This window comes from Danaus plexippus, chromosome 19 (genome assembly GCF_018135715.1).
Source record: "Danaus plexippus chromosome 19, MEX_DaPlex, whole genome shotgun sequence".
NCBI classification, from domain to species: Eukaryota; Metazoa; Arthropoda; class Insecta; order Lepidoptera; family Nymphalidae; genus Danaus; species Danaus plexippus.
In genome coordinates, this window is record NC_083549.1 from 2,327,159 (window position 1) to 2,347,038 (window position 19,880).

At 32.4% G+C, this 19,880-nt stretch overlaps 5 protein-coding genes across 5 annotated transcripts; 2 read left to right on the plus strand and 3 right to left on the minus strand.

Annotated features, from left to right (window-relative positions):
* Positions 1–36: 36 nt before the first annotated feature.
* Positions 37–4,851, plus strand: LOC116767886 (protein AF-9). Its single transcript, XM_032658398.2, has 3 exons — positions 37–263; positions 384–574; positions 1,501–4,851. The coding sequence occupies exons 2-3, from the start codon at positions 391–393 to the stop codon at positions 3,558–3,560; spliced, it is 2,244 nt and encodes a 747-aa protein (XP_032514289.1). The 5' UTR covers positions 37–263; positions 384–390; the 3' UTR covers positions 3,561–4,851.
* A 441-nt stretch (positions 4,852–5,292) lies between these two features.
* On the minus strand, positions 5,293–9,630 carry LOC116767917 (nonsense-mediated mRNA decay factor SMG5). Its single transcript, XM_032658458.2, has 4 exons — positions 9,327–9,630; positions 6,932–9,164; positions 6,187–6,373; positions 5,293–6,045 (listed from the first exon to the last, which is right to left on the minus strand). Exons 1-4 carry the CDS (start codon positions 9,395–9,397, stop codon positions 5,603–5,605), a joined length of 2,934 nt encoding a protein of 977 aa, XP_032514349.2. The 5' UTR covers positions 9,398–9,630; the 3' UTR covers positions 5,293–5,602.
* Positions 9,631–9,978: 348 nt separating this feature from the next.
* Positions 9,979–14,032, plus strand: LOC116767908 (ubiquitin-like protein 7). The gene is made up of 7 exons (XM_032658440.2): positions 9,979–10,326; positions 10,440–10,654; positions 11,291–11,519; positions 11,750–11,877; positions 12,140–12,350; positions 13,045–13,161; positions 13,830–14,032. Exons 1-7 carry the CDS (start codon positions 10,167–10,169, stop codon positions 13,883–13,885), a joined length of 1,116 nt encoding a protein of 371 aa, XP_032514331.2. The 5' UTR covers positions 9,979–10,166; the 3' UTR covers positions 13,886–14,032.
* LOC116767909 (nucleolar protein 58-like) lies at positions 13,904–16,591 on the minus strand. Its single transcript, XM_032658441.2, has 3 exons — positions 16,430–16,591; positions 16,233–16,359; positions 13,904–15,869 (listed from the first exon to the last, which is right to left on the minus strand). Exons 2-3 carry the CDS (start codon positions 16,346–16,348, stop codon positions 14,336–14,338), a joined length of 1,650 nt encoding a protein of 549 aa, XP_032514332.2. The 5' UTR covers positions 16,349–16,359; positions 16,430–16,591; the 3' UTR covers positions 13,904–14,335.
* A 1,421-nt stretch (positions 16,592–18,012) lies between these two features.
* On the minus strand, positions 18,013–19,690 carry LOC116768110 (2-oxoglutarate and iron-dependent oxygenase domain-containing protein 3-like). Its single transcript, XM_032658749.2, has 4 exons — positions 19,264–19,690; positions 18,774–19,200; positions 18,549–18,701; positions 18,013–18,310 (listed from the first exon to the last, which is right to left on the minus strand). The coding sequence occupies exons 1-4, from the start codon at positions 19,347–19,349 to the stop codon at positions 18,038–18,040; spliced, it is 939 nt and encodes a 312-aa protein (XP_032514640.2). The 5' UTR covers positions 19,350–19,690; the 3' UTR covers positions 18,013–18,037.
* Positions 19,691–19,880: the final 190 nt, after the last annotated feature.

Here is a 19,880-nt window from a genome sequence, read left to right on the forward strand (position 1 = left end):
TTAAAAAATAGTGGTTTGTCAACAAATATCCTACGGTATCAGTGTTGTCATCAATATAATATTTCAAAACAAATTGGTAGTGGAACGCATCTTTAAAGAATAATGTCGATTGTCGATATGAAATTGAATATGGCGGACAAAAATAACAAGGGCGCTAAAAGATTATTTTCGTTATTCGTTGTAATCTCAAGTCAGTGATTATTTTAAACCAATTTTTAGTGATTTATATAGTATTTATTGTATAAAAATAGTGAATGTCAAACGTAAGTAATAATGTATATAAAAAGTTCTGAAGTGTATTCTATAGTTTTATTTTTTTATTGCGTTGAGATATAAAGATATATAAAAGTTAAAGTGGTCTGTATATATATTTATCTTTTCAGATAGAAAATGACAAATATAAAGGTTAATTTCGAGATCGGTCATGAGGCTTCTTTAAAATCTAAGAAAACTCCCGAAGGGTTCACTCATGACTGGGAAGTCTTCGTCCGTGGCCAGGAAGGTGCTGATATAAGTCATTTTGTTGAGAAAGTAGTTTTCTATCTTCATGAAACTTTCCCGAAACCAAAGCGAGGTAATGTATACAGTAATTATTAATTTTAATCACTTATCAACACACAATTTTTTTGTATTGCCAAGAAGATTAATATAACTGACCATTTTATTATGACATGTTTACATAGTCACATTTCAATAATTATTATTTCTTATTAGACATTTTGCTTGTAATCTAGTATTTTTTATGTTAGATAAAGTTATATCTGTACAATTTTATAAAACAATTTAATATATTTGAAAAATTTAATATTTTTTTCATACTGTACATTAGTTCATTGCAGTATCTTATATTACCCAATTTATTTTGCAAACAAATAAATTAAAATGTTTAAAAACCAATATTTGCAATCTCTATTTTATTGACATGATAGCTTATACTTCCATTATATATTTTAGACTCGATTCTTCTAAAATGTGACATTACCGTCATGAGATAAATCTTTTTGGTTGACATTATTGCTACCAAAGATTGATATGATGATAGTTTTCTTCAAATAAAACATTTACATTTTTGTACTAATTGGTTTTCTTTATTTTGTTAATTCTTCTTAATATTTTGTAGTTAAAACTAAAATGTCTTTGTTTGATTTTACTTTAAAGATTTAGATAACCAAGTAAATAAATTGCGGAAATATATAAGACATCATTTGTGACGCTGCAATTATAATGTTAGATAAATTTTAAATGAAATGAAAAAATAAGAACTTCATGCCTTATATTTTGGATAAACATACACATCCAAGATTATATTATTATTATCATTGTGAGAGTTAAATTTTTGCCTGGTTAAGGGGTAGACATGTGTTGGTTCTATATAAAACTTACATATCAATATAAAATTACTATGTATAATAGAAGAACAACATATTTGTTTGTGTATTAGATGTATGAGATATTGTCATTTTTAATGAAATATTCATTAAGCCATTTATTAATTTTCAGTTGTGAAGGAGCCACCGTTTTCCATAAAGGAGTCGGGCTATGCTGGTTTCGTGTTTCCAATAGAAATATACTTAAAAAGCAAGGACGAACCCAAGAAAATTCAATTCACATATGATTTAACTTTACAGCAATGTGGATTTTTAAAAGATAGGTATGTGTTTCAAAATCCAAGTGAGGAATTCAGAAGAAAACTTTTAAAAGGTGGAGGGATTCCCGTAAGTAACAGTTCTTTTTATACAAACCCCGAACAGGAAAGTAGAAGTCGAGATTCATTCACCGATGAGAAACCACAACTTGTTAGCAAACCAAAATTATCTTCAGATAATATAAAGAAACATAAAGTAAAAGAGTACAAAGATGAACAGCCGCATAAAAACATTTGTTTTGAAAATTTGTTTGGACCACCTATACAGAAACCACCGAAAGTTTCCCCAGATCCCAAGAAACTGGAGAAAAGTTCTCTATCTGCTAAGTCTGATAAGAAAGACAAAGATAGGTCTGGCTCAGATAAGAAATCGAAACATGATCACAAAGAAAGCAAACAGGATAAGGTTAAAATTAAAGAAGAGAAGAGCAAGCAGAAGGGAGAAAAAGTAAAGAATCACAATAAAGAACAGGATAGGGTTAAAGAAAAAACAGCTAAACGGCAAAATGAGAGACCCCCTTCCCCTGAACCAGCCAAGAAAAGATGTCCAAGTCCTAATAGAAAGCTGCCAAGTCCAATGCCTAGATCAAGTAGTGCCTCTAGCATAAAAGAAGAATACAAACCAAAACATAATTCTGAAAATTTTGAACACAGAAAATCTAAACTTGATGACAGAATACCAGATATAAAAGTAGAGAAAGATGTAAAGGAGAAAAAGAAGAAAGAGAAAAAGAGTCATGATAGAGATAAAGAAAGAAAAGAAAAGAAGGAGCACAAAAAAGATAGTCATAAGTCAAAAGAAGATAAGGAACCAATAAAGGAAATACCTAAAGAAATAGTCAAATCAAGAGAAGTTGTCAAGGAGAAAGAAGTTATAAAAGATTCTCCTGTGAAAGAAAAACAAATAAAACCTGAAAAGACAGTGAATAAGTTTTCTATAGAAAATTTAAGGAAGACACCTCCACCAGAAAATGTTGACAGGCATGATAATCACAAATCAAAGGACAAAGGAGACTCTGAGAGAAAACATAAACACAAGAAAAAAGATAAAAAGAGAGACGAGTCGAAAGAAAAGCACAAAGAATCTAGCAAAGAGAAAAGGCATAAACATGAAAAAGTGCGGGAAATACCTCAAGAGAAACCTGAGGTTATTGAACTTAGAGAAACACCAATTCCAAAGGAACGTCCAATGCCTGAACCAGCCTCACCTATATCTATAGACACGGCATCTCAATGTAGTTCTAAGAGTGGTATAAATAAACCTATACATATAGTGGACGATGCGAACAGCAGTCATTCGGACTCGGAAGGATCAATAATAGCTGATGAAGAAGATGTTAAAGTTAAAATCGAAAACCATTCTCCAGAACCTATTAAAAGAGAACCTTCTCCGGAACCAGAACCCGAACCTGAACCGGAACCGGAAATTGAACCTGAACCGGAGCCAGTAGTGGAACTTCCGCCAGTCCAGAAAGAAAAGTCTAAAAAACATAAAGACAAATCAAAAAAAGAAGAGAAGAGAAGAAAGAGAAAAGCAGCTGAGGAGGAAGACGCTGAAAGTAGAAGAGTTGCTAAAGCTGCGGCGACTGCTGACTCAGGACCTTCGAATAATGAAAATGATCATGGAGAAAGCAGTGGTTCAACGTCCATGGAAACCAAAGTTCAGGATAATGGTGTATCAAGTAGCTTAGGAGAAGACGCAGAACCTGGGGATCTCTCACCGGACTACATGGTACAACTCAGAGGTCTCCAGCAGAGAATTATGATGATAAAGAACAATGAAGATCTGGAAAGGGTTGTGAATCTTATTGCGGAGACTGGGCGGTATGAAGTAACTACACAGACGTTTGACTTTGATCTGTGTTTGTTAGATCGATCGACGGTTCAGCAACTGATACAGCTCGTGGGTTGCTAGCCACAGATTGACCCTTATAGACTAGGTGTAAATATCACATTAATATATTATGCACTAAGGCAGTTTGACAGCTAACATTACTTCATCTGCCTCAAGCTTTAGGCAGATATGTTTTAAATATTTGGCTATTTTGCTGATATTGGATAGTGACTTGGAAATTTTGCATGTAGTAATATTTGTAAGAGTGAAAAGAAAAATAATCTCAAATGACTACTATCAAAATGTATGTTAACTTTATATTTTAATGAAGTTGTAAGTGCAATATTGTATAGGTATATAAAGTTATAAGACTGTTGAAAGATTGTTAAATGTATTGTATATTTTGTACATTATATTGTATTGATTTATTATAACATAAGTTAATTATTTGAGAGTTTTTAATTAACCTCCCATGTCAAAGGGACTGAGAGAGGCTATGTTAATGAATTGTACGAAACACACTAGTTATATACTTTTGACACAACAAAAATCTTTTTACAAAGTAGTGATACTTATTTTGCACTTATTTTATTGTTTTATGTTATCCAGTAGAGTGAAATATTCCAACGAGCTGCATAATAATATGTTTAAGATTGTTAACATTCAATAGAGAGATTGCGAGTAGAATTACACTTTATATTAGTGGTCCATTTTAAAAACATCCTTGTGAGTATGTAAATTACGTTTGTTATATAACTTATTTTTTTTTTTTAATTTATCGCTTATTTTAGGTATATATTTATAATAAATAGAGTGTATATTATTTTTTTGTTTACATATTTTAATATAACCTTTTAGATAACCACAGCAGTTGATTTTGTGTAATGGTGGTATGAATGCATTTATAGGATTCATTTTAGAATATTTTTCATACGATCTTTAGCACAAGTTCGGTGTATTCCGTAAATATTAATTCCTTTCCGTTTAGTTTTGTTTTGAGGAAAATAAATTTCTCTGATTAAATCTTAATAAAATAATTATTATAAAAATCCTTTCAAAATCCGTCCAATCTTTTTGGCAATAAGCAGAACAGAAAACATTTTTATAAACACAAATTTTATATTGACATCACAAACAGTTAAATTGTATTTTTATATGTAGATTATATATGGAAGAGGATTAAGGCTGTGTGACTTTTGCTGCCAGTAATGTGACATGTCACACAACTCTCTCAAACAACAAGTGATGTCATTTTTGTTGTTTGATAAACATGAATTAATAAAACGGATATTCCATATGTTTTGCAATAGCTACTGTATCTGTAAACATTTCTTCCTTAAGTAAATACATAAATAAATATATTTTAATCCAATTTTGATTGAACTCCTTATATATCTTATCCCGAAATCGAATTTAAAATTTCCTTTGTAAAACTAAAAATACCATGAAGTTTTTACAACATCAAATATTATTTTGATTTCAGTTATTAATAGATAGATAATCACTAAGCAATTTACAAATTTGTTCCACTATTTGATGATAACAGATTAATAAATGTTTTCAACAGACATGGTAAATAGTTGAAGAACTGATTTTGTCAAAAAAATATTGTAACTTTAATTGATGTAGCGTACACGAATGATAGTAAGTTTCTGCGTTCAACTTGAAAGGCTCATACTGCAAAAAATATAAAGTAACTCAAATTTGTGCTTAAATAAATAACCTGAGCACAAATATCTTATTCAATATAGAAAAACACTAATCGTTTTAGATTATTTTATCGTAACAAATGTCATCATGAAATAAAAATCAATTTGAATGTATTTATTTATTTAAAATGACAGATAACAGAATATGACAGAAGTAAAACGATGAATTAATTTCCCAGTATGATGAGATAGAGTAAATAAAATATTAGACCTCTATAAAAAAAAACTTTAACTAAAAAAATTGAAATGAATCTTTAACGATGAAAGCATTATAACTCAAGGTACAATGACATCGATCGTATCGCATTGCTCACAGTGAACTTTCAGACAGATCATATCTCAAGATCCGTTTTCCGTGGAGCATCTCGACGGTTCCCATTTATCGACCAAGACCGGAATCGGTACTGGTTTCTCTCATCTTTTTTTCCCGTTCTTATGGAAGGTTTGCCGCCATTTTGCGTAAAAGTCACCGATGAACTTGACAGATATTCCCGCCGCTTGAGCCGTGCCTGTTGGACTGAAGTCTTTATATTGTTCCTCGCTGCCTGGTTCGTTGCCGACCAATAAGATAAGTATCGGCGCACTTTTCCCGTGTATGGAGTTATCTGGATCACCATTTCCACCAAGAGCGTGTTTCTCATCTGATATAAAGTGATTACAAAACTCCAATATTTGTATGAAATTGTGCACATGCGGCGGCGCTTTTGGAGGATACTTCAGTAGAGGAATTGGTTTCGACTGTCCCGGTCGCTGTGTCCTGAGGAATCTAGATCCGCTCTTAAGTTGTATTTCCAGCCAACGGATCGCGTCCCGAGCTGAACTGCGCTCGCGTTTTAGATCATCGAGCTCTTGTAAAACTAAAAAAAACCATTTGATTGATCATAAAATTAACTTTATCGTACATATTTTTTGAGGTTATAATTTGAGGAGATCAAGTAAGATTAACCCGTAGTGAGAGATCATTTGAAAACTAAGTCAGTCGATTGTGCATAACTTACCCACAGTTGGAACTAGGAATATGAAGTTCCTAGTTCGTACAAGCTGCTTCACTCTACGCAGGTGTTTGTGTAGTGTCGCCGAGTCCACGGCCAGCAGTGAGGGCACTTCCTGGCCCGTACGCTCCAGTTCACGGACCTGTGACGCCAGCCACAGACGACCCAGACGACGTAGGATGTCGCTATCAGACTGGACATAAAAAATATTCTCTTTAATTACACACAATACCAAAATCGAGTTAAAATCAATACTAATCAAAACGAACTAAGACGTAAAACCACGACTAAGAATATAATTGATTATAGATGAAAGTGCAGGAAAAGCAAATTCCATCTAAAGTAGAAGTTGTTAGAATTTATGAAAATTATGATCCACAGATAATAAATATAATGCTGGTCTATAATTATAACGCAGCGTAACCTGGTCACGCTACTATAAAGCAAAGTTTATTCTTATTTTACTTTACTATTATACATTTCATCGCTTTAAACCACTAAACCTGGCTGAACCCAGCTGTGAAAATAGTCTTCAACGGTGTAAAATAACGTAGCTTAAATATTTTATTTTTAACCCACCATTTACGTCATTCTGCACCCACACATTATCTAATAAAAATATATATGTTATCTACCCTCAACGCAAATAAACCACAATTACTATTTCACTTATTTTTTTTTAATTATTATTGGTGGTTTTTATTTAGACCATTTCGATAAGATATAATATTGTACAAAAAAAGTAACGCACCTGTTTCTTTGAATTGTGCCATTCCCTGCTCTTCTTATGATTAACTTTCGTAGACACCTTTGGAGGCAGAACTTTCTTGAAATAGAATATTTTCAATGTTCTATTGAATCTAATCCTGGGAACGATTTTAGCGATCTGATATCCAAAATCGATGAATGTTAATATTCTTATAACGTTTTCTTCTACAAGAGTTGGTTTCATTTTATCTAATATCTGCCATTCAGCTGCATCTTTGTCGAATCTGCAAATATTAGTTCCCCGAAGTTTCATGTCCTCTGGTAGCGGTAACGTTTTGAATTCAAGTTTTAATTTCTTTGCGATATTCTTAGAGTATTCAAGAATCTTACAATTTGCTGGAACGTCGCAGTTCTTTGAATTGAAATAGTAAGTGAATATGTTGAGAAGGTCTACTACGCACTGGAAGAGCGATTCGCCGCTGTCGCCACAAGATAATATAAGTTCCTTTTCGGTTAGAATCCAATCTAACAACAATTTTATGCTTGGTAGAAAATTATCACCAAATAGGAATCGTTCAATGGCTTGTATGTCAATGAAATCATTTTTTGAGTTCTCTGTTTTTACGGGTTCCTTATTGTTTTTGTTATTATTTGCCTCTTCGGCGATCTTCTTGTCGATCTTGTTTATATCACCATTGGTCATGTTTTCATCGTTAGCGTTAGGGTTTACCTCATTAATTTCGCAATCGGAACCATCATAATCTGATCCTTCGCTTTTAGACTCATCGTCTGATTGGAAAGTAGAATCTGACAGGTCGTCTTCTGAGTCAGATTTGTCTGAACCTATCAGACTGCTCTCAGTTTCCGCGTCACTAACGTCTGAACTCTCGGATGATGCAACGCGCCGTCGGCGACGTCGTTTTGCTAAGGCCTTCTTACTGTTTTTAGTGTCACCGTTGTTTACCAAAGGCACCTCAGTTTCTGGACAAGTTTCTTTCGGGCTATGTTCCTCAATTGCAGTCAAATTTTCTGTGATTTCTTCATTCTTCTCACCATTCACTACACTTTCCGCTTCTAAAGTCGTAACTTCCGCTTCCTTCTCTTTGTTATATTTCGATGCAAACTTCGACACATACTTATGAGCTGGATTTTTTAAGCCAAAAGATTCTATTTGCTTCAGTAGTTTCTGAAGTACTTGAGATAAAAATGCCAATGTAAATGCTTTACACGGAAATGCTTTGACTTCATCTGTATCATTTAGTTTTGCTATTGTAAACAAACAAATTTGGACAATATTATGAATTACACTAGAATTTAAATAAGATGGATTGATATTTTCTTCTTCCATAGCTTGGACGTACTCAGTATAGTTCTGGTTTGGATCTGGCAGAGGCATTTTGGTAAAGTCCATAGCAATCTTTAGTTGAAGTGCTATAGTGTTACATATTTGTGATATATCTACATTTTCTTTACCAAGGTACCAAATCTCAATCAAGGATAAAAAATTCGCAATTGTCACTTGCATGTGTTCCGGCTGGGTCAATACTTTGGTGTTGACCAACGTCTCACAGAATTGGTTATTCTTGTCAAAAATTTTTGTCAAATTGCCCATCGCACCCTCAAATGGTGTTAGAGTGTTCAGACAGTGTATGTAGTATGAAACTGAATCTAGATTATAATTTTTGTCCAAGTAAAGATTTCCAAGTTGATTAAAAGGCATGCCCACAGTGAAATCAAGTTGTGCTGCTTGAAGATAGTATCTCGCAGCTAATGTGCTGTCAAATGTATTGAATATCTCAACTTGGTATCGACTTAGATCACCGAGATAAATCAGACATGAATACAACACAAATCTGCCAAGATATCCCTGCTCGTCTGTTGAATCCCTGGTAGTGTTGGTAGGGTCGGAATCATCTTCATCATAAAGAGGCAAATAATCAAGTTCTTTGACTTGAACATTCATTTCTGAATGTACTCTGGTCATCAGATGGTTGAAGTGGCCAATTCCACCCACTAGGTGCATGAATAAGTAACTGTCACACCCATTATCATTCTCTCGCAGTTTCTTGGCAACACTTACCGTGTCATAATAGACTTTTCGCCACAGAAGTTCAAGGCTTTTTTTGCCATAGTTAATTGGATCAAGGAAAAATAATTTCTCACAGTTGTCTCTTAGTTTTTGACGTTCCAATTCAATCTTTGTGGTAAAAAGTTCTGTTATAGATTTACAGTTTGCCGTCGCCTCACCAAGACGTCGCGCTACTTCGTTTACATACCTAAAAAATAAAGCAGACTAAAATAAACTCAACATACTTTAACACTAGCTGTTTAGTTTGTTTTTGTTTAGGAAGTGGTTGGCTTTTAGTCATTGTTTATTTAACATATTGGATTGTTTGTTTCAAAGACTTAAGAGTTATGACGTGAAAGTATATTCTCACCTGTAAACCTTTTTAGCGCGTTCACTACGCCCCAATATTATAGCATCCAAATCATCACACCCGTTCTTCATTTTCAAGTCATTTTATTAAACATGACAAGATGTTGATATCAAATAAATTCTCGTATTCCACCAATTCCGTAATGGTTAGCAATTAATATCATTTCTCTATCAACATCGCACCAATCTTTAACAAATTAAATGAACTTATTTTGATACATCAAAAATAACATCGTAATAAAAATACTTTAAATATGATTGATTAACGTGTAAAAAATGAGGTTCGGGGGGATTTTCCAGTTGTCACTTTTGAATTGTCAAACCTCAATGACAATAACACTTTTATTTTATTTTTTTTATTATCTTATTAGAAAAATATTTTATCACCCTCTTTAATTAACTATAAATTAAGTAACAATGAACAAAATAAACCTGGTGAAACAATAGTATAAATTTGGTAAGATAGAGATTTATACTTATCATTGGAAGGTTTGATCATTGTATTAATTGTACAATTAAATTATGTCTTAAAAATACCGCAAAGGAAATCTATCTTCATAAATCATTTTTATTGTTAAGACAAAAAACTATTCAATTTTTTTTATTCAAAATATACTGTTAACGACTAATAATATATAGAGAGTGTAGGTGGTGTGTCAAACTCGTGTGACAAGTTATCAAGTCTCAAAAATCGTGATTAGGACTTTTAAAAACATTAACATTGCCACTGTTATTTGTTTGTTCTCTTTTATGCAAAATAATTAAAAGGCAAATAGCAATAAGGACGTATTTTGTTGTAATTTTTGAGTTGAAATTGAAACTTCTCTGCTAATACATTATAATGGAAGCAATGGAAAGCCAACCTTGTGTATTTTTAGGAATAAAAGTGAAGTCTGGACCCATCGAACGTTTCAAGCTTGAAAATTTCACATTGGATAACACGATAGATAAATTAAGAGATCAAGCTGAGAAGAAAACTGGTCTACCATCGTCATCTTTAGGTAAAATCGAGTTTATGGAAGGCATATGCCTATTAAAACATTTTTACAATTTTTTTTTCTTTAAAAAAAAATTAAGACCGATTTCTTATCTGTGTGGTAACTTAAAATTCCAGAGTTGATCCATCATGGTAAAATATTAAAAGAATCAACTTCACTAATGGACAGTGGTATTAAAAATGGGGAGATGATACATGTGGTGAAAAAAAAGGTAGTCCTACCACCCCCACCCCCACCTACTTACCCTGATTCAGCACTGCAACAGTTGAACATATCTCTCCGCACATTAGGCTGTACTCCTAATGCACCAGGATGGACAAGAGCTATGCAGGTAATATTACTTAATTTTCATACTTAAGAAAAAAATAAAAAAATTTTTTTATAGTCATATAAAGTGATAAGAGCCGAAAGGCTAAGAATTTCACTTGCTATTAGAATATCAATACTAAATTCTACACTTTCTCCTGAGACTGATTTTATTGTATCTATATATATTAAGAACAATATTTTGTGTTATCAAGAATATCACTTTGTTAGTTGTATTGAGTCATATCTATTGACTACACATATCCTTTAATATTTTTAAATTTAGAACAGTTCTTGGACCCAATGATTACATTACTAAAACTCATGTCTCTTAATTTCACAACACAATTTGTATGAAAAATGGATATGCGCTGTTATTATGTAATAAATCATCTGGCACAATTAAAGTAGTACTTGATAACTATTAACTCGTACTTTCAATACTAACCTCAGCTTAAAATGTTTTTGTATGGAACCATCTGATTGAAACTGAGACTTGATTTGTAGAAATTAAAAAAAATATATTATTGTTTTCTTTGCTACAGAAATGTTATTAATGTATCCCATATTATATTCTGATGATAAGACTTTCCTTTATGAACTCATATTTTTAATCTATTGAAAAAGACATAAATTCATGCACAGTGCATATAATTTACAGTTACTCAATGAAGAATCAGCTATATCAGAGATAATAGATCATGCACCATCTTTAGCTGATGATTGCATGACAATCTCCATCTTGCATGAAGTTGAGCTCTTGGCAGCCCTCGGAGCCAATTTGCAAACAATGCGTCGTGGGGCCGACGCTCACCCTGAGCTGCCGAACGCCTTACGACATCTATTGCGGCTTACAAATTCACAGTCTAAAAGTGCAGCACCTGATTCCGGTAAGTCATATGGTCTTTAGTCTGACTCTCTTCTAAGCATTTGACTCTCAATATTATAAATTTAACAAATTGTTAAAGGCAACAATATCTACTTCATATCAATCATTGAATTTTTATTATATTACTCTTTCTTTGTGTATTTTCACATTTTTTTCAGAGAATATATTTTTTTCAGCTTTATTTAATACCAAAAACAGGTTAATGTATACATATTATGTAATATATTGCAGCACCCACATCAGGTTTCGCTTATTCTTTGGAAGCCCTCTCCGAAGATGAAGATGTTGAGGAGGAGGAAACTGAGGAGGGTGAGGAACGGTCAGGCATCACACCGGAACAACTGGCTTCAGCATTACAGGTACATGCTCATTAATGTTTTAATAACAACAACGAATACTACCTATTCTACTTTTATTTCAATTATTATTTATTATATTGTAATAAAACTCTCCAGCAACTTAGCTGTGCGAGAGTGGTTGCTGACTTGCAGCAGTTTGTGGATTCTGTTATTGAATTAGGTTAAACCGTGATTGTGACAATGAAATTTTTCAGTCAATGTTTCCTTTTACATTTCTCCCATTCACAGCATACTAAAATGTGCACATAAAATCCGTCAACAGGTAGCTACTCAAGCCCTGATGTCACGTCCAGGGCGGTCGCGCAGTGTTCGCGGTGTACTCCACATGCTCCATGATCAGCCTACTACCACCACTACCACTGCAACCACAACCACCACCAGCGAGCCTACCACCGCCGGTGGTGCGATCACAGCTGAGATGTTCGACGAGGCCATCATAAGAGCCCTACGACCCATGGACAACACTAGTGCTGGTTAATATCTATACATTTATGTACTGTTGTTGATTATAAGAACAAAAAATAAAAATACAAGCATTTATTATGTAGGTATAAATGTTGGTATGTAGGTACAAACTATGAAACAACATAACAAACATACTTAACATCAGAATAATTTAAAAAAAAATACACTAAGTAAATATACGAGATTTCTGGTAAGAGTGAACTTATTGAACACAATGACTGCACAAAAACGAATTAATAAAATAATTAGTGTGACGTCACAGAACCAGAGGCGCATTGACCTTGATTGTTTAAATAATTTATATGAGTTGGAAGAACAATGAGTTTACTATTTGCAGATTTATTTTTACTGCGGATTTGTTTGTCAGGCTCATAACTTGGTAATTGTATGTTATCTGACATATAGTGTAGAAAAAAATTCAAGAAATTATTTATGAAGGCTTAACTATATCACATATTTTGTCTATAGGCTCGAAATGTTATAAGATATATACCAACTTTAAACCTAAGGAGTTATAGTCAATTCCACATTGTATTATACATATTTGGTGATAGTTAGTTTTACTATACCTTTAATTTTTCTTTAATTCTTTAACCAAATTCTAAAACGTATTATCTAGAATTCTCTGGGGAGAGACTAGATATGCTGTCTTCTAGAAAGTTCTAAAGGTGCAAACAAATTTATATATTAATATATGTTCAGCGTCTTCGTCTCAAAGTTCCGGACGTGACTCCGACTTCACCACTCAACTCAGTCACATGCACGAAATAGGACTATTGGACGACGCCATCAACGTCAGAGCACTCATCATATGTGCAGGTATGAGACCTCCTTCATAAATGTGGAACTAAATTAACAATTTAAAAATAAAACGTGTCACTGGCGGAATAATTTACAGTCAAGCGCGAATCACGATTGCCGTTAATTAAGGATTTAAAAAAAAAATGTTATTTAGAACAAATATCTCTATTTATTTGTTAATGATGGAAGGAAATGTTTTTTTTTCAACTAAATGGTTATGTAATCATTTAATACAATTACGTAGGTATACTCGAGGCCTTTTCGAGAACTTCATAATAAAGCATTGTAGGCGGACGAAGCTGAGGGCGACGTCTGGTGTCTATAAAATTATACTAAATATAGCAATTGGCAGTCTATACTCTGTATGGCTGTCGTCGCCGCGTGTTTATTTTGTAGATAATAATAATACCTTGCCAATGTTTGTCTGTTGACATAACAAGCGTCATTTGTTTATGTACCGGCGGCGACATATTTCACGCAACACGTTATATATACGTATATTTTAGGCTATTTTTATATATAATAATAAAATTTTATATAATCCATATATTTTTATTCTCCAGAACATTTTAAATGTGTAATATTTAATGGTTGATTGCATGTATTCAGCTTAAATAAGGTTTATATCAATATTGTTAACAATTATTGTGTTCATTCACATGAAAGTAAAATAATGTTTTTTCCAGGTGACGTGAACGCAGCTATAAATCTGGTGTTCAGCGGAGCTATTGGGGACGATTAAAGCAAACCATTGGAACCATTAATATTAAACTTTGTTTATTTTCTAACACTTAGAATTTTGTTTGCTTAAAAACTAAAATATCACTGGATGCCAATATCCATCAGGCGATGTAAATACTGTGACCGTGAATACAATTCATTCACTATTTTGCTTTGTTTTATTTCCAATCATCAATTAAATTTTATATCAGAAAACCTACCGTCTATTTAAAATCTAACATCAATACATTTATTTAAAATATATGTGTTGATAGTGCAAACTTCATAAATAAATTATTAAAAATTAACTATTTTAATATAAAAGTAATGTCAATAATAAAATCTGCGAAGGCAGGCATATCTAAGAGTAATTATGAAACAGCAGAAATAAGTATTAAATGTCACATCAATTTATAAACTAAATGCTTTCTAAAAGCCTTCTCTGTGGGTCCGAGGGGTGCATTCAATGTAGTTAGTGTTTCATTTTATAATTCATATTACGCTTGGAGAACTTTTGGTTGGTGTTGTTGGTGCCCTTGGCTCGGCATTGTTCCCTACGTTGCATCCGGCGGAAGTACCAACCAGCTGAGTTTGCTTCTTCACCAAATAGCTCCTCTTCCAGCCTCCTCATCTCAGCACGATAAGATCTAGAATTCTTCACATGTCCCTCTCGATTCTCCATATGCTTCTGTGTCTTCTTGTTGTCAAATTTCGTCTCACTGTTTTTGTCACAATGATTGCTTCCACATTTCTTATCAAAGGTTTCCACTCTCTCGGGATCTTGAGAATCTGTCACCTTGTCCTGAGATGCTTCTGAGAGCTCATCATAGTCCTTCATGAAGCCCTCCTTCATCTCCCACTGTTCATACTTATTTCTCCTCTTCTGTTTTTTGTATGTCTTCTGACGGTCATGTTTTTTCCTCTCTCTCTTATATTTTGGCCCGTTGTATCTGGTGTCCTTGACCAATTCTTCTTCGCTGACAGGATTCTCGTAACCGCTTTCGATGATCTTCTCCTTTTTAATCTTTTTGTTTCTGGAATAACTGGATGTGTTGGTGTTAACTTTAAATTGGCTTTCTTTCTTTCCACTATTGTTTGAAACGTTCAGCGAGTCCGCATAACTTATTATTTTTGGTGTGTCAAATCTCACAGCAGATTCATTTCGCTCATTTGGTCCTTTGGCAAAGTTATCATTATTTTCTGTCTTTATTTGTGGTTCTTTTTCTTCATTATTTTTTTTATATTTAGTTGCTTGACGACTGTGCCTCAGTCTCTTGAGAGATTGCTCTTCCTGTTGAAGTCTTAAGGCTATTTCGTCATCCAACCAATGCTTATTTTCGAGATAAATGTTTTTTAATTTATCAATATTCCCTTTGAACTCCCTCTCTGAGCCAGGTTCACTCCATTTATTATTGCTATTCTGTACTCTTATAGAAAAGTCTGTATTATCAACACATCTGGTTGGTTTATAATTTTTTTCATAACTTAAAGATTCTTCAAATACTTTTGCGCATCTGTTATTTTTAGACCCTTTGAGTTGGAAGTTTTGATTGGCCGTCAATTCTTTAAGTTTGCTTCGTAAATAAGCATTTTCTTCTTGTAATTTGTATAGGCTGGACAAAATATTGTTGACATTTGGTGTTGAATTCATCAAACAGTCAGTTTTTGCTCCCCACATGTGGCCAATGGCCACTCCCGCTGCTGTAATTACACTGCCGAGCACAATTATGTTCAAAACCGTACTCAATCTCTTGTTTCTTCTGTGTACATATGTTTTATGCTTTCCAGTGTCCATTCCAAGAAAATCATTGTTTCTGATATGTTCATCATCATGTTCAGGGAATGATAAATTCAAAGGACAGTGGGTCTTTGGTTCCTGGTCTTCTTCATACAAAGTTTCAAAATGCATCTGGCAAGGAGCAACCGAGTCAGGATCACTGTCACTTATAATGGATATACCATCTGTGTCTTCATCTTTATCGTGAACTTCCAGTTTTTCTTTTTCACTGTAACAGATTATTGTATAGTGTAAGCTAATTAAAGAAAACTACGATCTAGAAAATTTGAAAATAGTCATCCAGCTGTTATTGTTTGCTTAAGGAAATTAAATTTTATCAGCACACAAAATTTTTAGGCGGCATATCACGTTTTGATGACTATGATAAACAAGAGATTAAAAATTTCTCGATAAATTAGGCAGAACAAGGTCGTTCGTTTAGTAAATTAGTTCATATAATAAATTAAATATCTGGATAAGAAATACATTCTTTGAAAATATTTTTTTATGTTTGGTATTAAAAATGAATTATGGCTGCCAGTAAAAATAATATAGTTCTAATTATATCATAAATGAATATGTTTATAAATACATTTTTATTGGACGATCTATTAATTCCAGAGTATCTTCGGCAAGTGTTGTAGTAGGCTCGAGTAAAGTCCAGCTTTCTCCTGAGTCTGAATCACTATGTTCTAAAGGACCATCCATTTTCCGAATATCTGAAGAGAATTCACCTCATTATAGTTTCTGCGCATAACATCATAATACGCAATATATTGTCGCACTTACCAAAAAACACTTGATAATTTTTATAAATTATATACCAAATGTTTAGGAATGGTTAAAAAAAATAATATAGCTATAATATTATGAACATGATTGTTTTTTTGTTTTTGGTAAACAATATGTCACACATCCGATACTGCGCGATTGTGTTTTGTTTTTGCCAATTTATACGAATATGACATTTGAGTTGACGCAGGTCTAGGTCTTATAGGCTTGCCAACTTAATCTTTGAAGGTATTAAATATTGATCTCCAATAGTACCAACTGTATATATCAAACCAGCAAGCATGTCAGATTTTCCAAAATAGTTAATACCTATCTATTTCAAAAAATATTTCTATACGCCGTTTTCGGTTTGAGATGGAGATTTACAATATCCATTCTCTTATCCTACAGCTACAGCTTCATAGATCTAAGTAAAATTATTTAAGTTGATCAAGAATATTTGACTGACTATAATTTTATTATAATTGTATATACAGGATTAAAGGAAAAGTCGATGTAAATCCGTTAAGATCGTCTAGTTTTGCAGCATTTATAACTGATTTGGCTATGAACAAAACTACTATAAACCTAACAATTTTCGAGTTATTTGGCTTTTCATTTTTTTTTTTTGTATAAAATAACCGAATTTTCGGACATTAAATTGTACACTTTGAATTTTGCTATTATAATTCGTATTATTACTTGCTTTTTACAATCAAGATGTTTTATGACCTCAATAACCAAAATTGTGAGTAAATTAAATATAGAGATTATACTAGGCCATTGAAAGTTAAAGAAAATAATAAGATTTTACAGTTTTTTTTTTCGCTCTCCTCCTTTCTACATTTCTGTATCTTTCTTTCTCTATCCCTGAGCGTAAAATGTTTATCGCAACCTTGTTGGAAGTCTCGTAAGAAGTTTCACTTCAAAAAACAAGTAATGTGCGTGGACTATGGAGTCTCTAAGCGCGGAAGAAGTGAAACTTCATAATGTTGGAAAGAAAACAGGAATAGGTAGAAATTGTTATTAAGGAACTTTTGTGTTTCTTTAAGAAAATTTTTAATAATATTACTTACACAAGTGACAATTACTTGCCCGCATTTATTCGAGAGACACGCATTCCTTCTCGCCGTCTCTTTTTATAAGGAGCGTTAAATGTTTAACGTAACCTTGTTAGAAGCCGCATAAGAAATTTCATTTCGATATAGTATGACTTCACAAACCTCATTTTTGATATAGAGATTTAAAAAAATGCAACCTGCAGATTCGAAACAGATAAATGCTTTTGTACGAATTAAATATCAAAGAAAAAAAAATCTTTTACAGAAACTAAATATCTAATCTTTGTAAAAAATTAAGTAAGATAAATTCACTAAAAAAGATCATTGCTTGTATAATTGATATTTATATGAATTAAATCACATAATTAAACGTAATTCTGACTTCTTTTTATTGCAACAAACTTAATTTTATAATATAGGTAAGCTCATATGTCACGGTGATATATCAAGATTCAGCTCGTGTGTCCACAAGAGCGGTTTCACACTAAAGGAATACAAATATGTAATTTAAAATAATTTAAGAAAATGCGAACAAAGAAATACTTCATATATTTTATTTGGAATGCTATGAAATATATTTTTCAACACCGGGATCTGCTATAGCATAGTTTTTGTTACATGTAAACGATATAGTCATTGCATATCTCACTCCGGATGTAACTTTCTGAACATGGTGTAAGTTCTCAGCCCCACTGGTAAACATGCTTAATCTGCCCTTACGAGGTTCAACTGTATAGTTGTAGTTGCTATCAATGAAAACAAACTGGCCACCTTTAAAGTCTATATTGTAATCGCCCAAATAGAGCAGCGTTGTGTAATGGAATGACTTGTAGGACTCCTAAAACATAAAATTCTTACATCACCTCAACATAAAAAAATAATACATACATGTATACATTAACAAAAATATTCCAGTACATTAATAATATTGAAAAGAAATGCACTATTTCTTTCTATTTGATACATAAAAAAGCTTTATTATAATTCTTTTGAATGAAAAGAAATATAAAGAAAATTTTTGTATTAATAATTTTCGAAAATAAGTAATTTAAGAGTAAAAATTTTGTTTTACTTACTTTATCAACATGGGGATGCCAGTATTCATCGTGGATTGTAACGGCTTTCTTTGTGCTTATCTCCGAAAAGAATGTGGGATATGTCAAATATATTTTAGTTGGCTGCACTCCAAAGTGATGAGCAATAGCATATCTAATTTTGTCCTTCACCACCTGGAAGCATTTATTAAAATATATTTTAAAAATAAATAAATAATTAAATAGTTAGAGTAAGTTGTATACTACCCTAAAAGTGTTAAAATCATTCTGATCAAAGATATTTTTCATTTCTTTCAATTTATAGAAATTTACAAAATTTGAGCCCTTCGATAAGGCGCCACTATGTAGGTCTAATATTGATGCCCCTCCTAGAGAACCTCCATGTTTTAAACCTCTCTTCGCCATATTCAGAAGCTCGTCAGCTTCTTTTGTAGATATAACAGTATCGGTAACATATCTTTTACAATTTTTTGGTGCACAGCCTTCATATTCATCTAATTCTTTCATATATTCAGAGGAACACTCAATAATCAATCCTTTCCCTGGAATTACTTCCGTTTGTTTGGCAAAAATTTTTGTTTTATCTTTTGCTGACATATAAACAATTATCAATAGTGAAAATATAACTACAGTTCGAGAAAGAATCCTTAGAGGTAAATTTTTATTTGGTGAGCTGCAAGAAAAACATTTCTTAATATTTGTATTGATATTTAATAATTCTATTTTATTTACTTACGCTTTTTCTTTAGCTTTTTTTTCTTCAGACTCTAAGATTTTGTCGGTGCTAATACTTTGTTTGTTTCTTCTCTTTACTTCCGACATTTTTCTTAGTTATAATGTGTATTTTCAGGTGTCATATAGTTTAAAGAATGGATTGATTAGTATTAACAAAGACTCAAAATTTTTTGATTTATGTTTAATAAACATAAATGGAATTCTAGCACAAATATTTACCAAATCTCTATAATTATTGACTTTTACATGTCATAACAGACAAACATTGTTCATATTCTAAGAGGATCTAGAGATGAAAGTTGTAATTGAAAAATATTGATAAAATAGTTTAAAATGTAAATATTTTCAATCTAAAATAGAAGTAATTTTTGATTTTATATTTTTCTTATCTCGGTAGGTACGGTACGGTATGGACAATAGATAGTAGTTATATAGATTATAGGGAATGGGATTCAACTTGACATTTCTTATGGCCATATGAGATTTGGTCGGCAAGTAAATACTTAATATTATTTAAAAAAATTTAAGGCTAGCCTGTCGGGTTTGCACTTTTTAAATTATATATTTTTAAATATATCAGTATAATTATTTATTTCTGTAAGAAGTAAATACCAATTT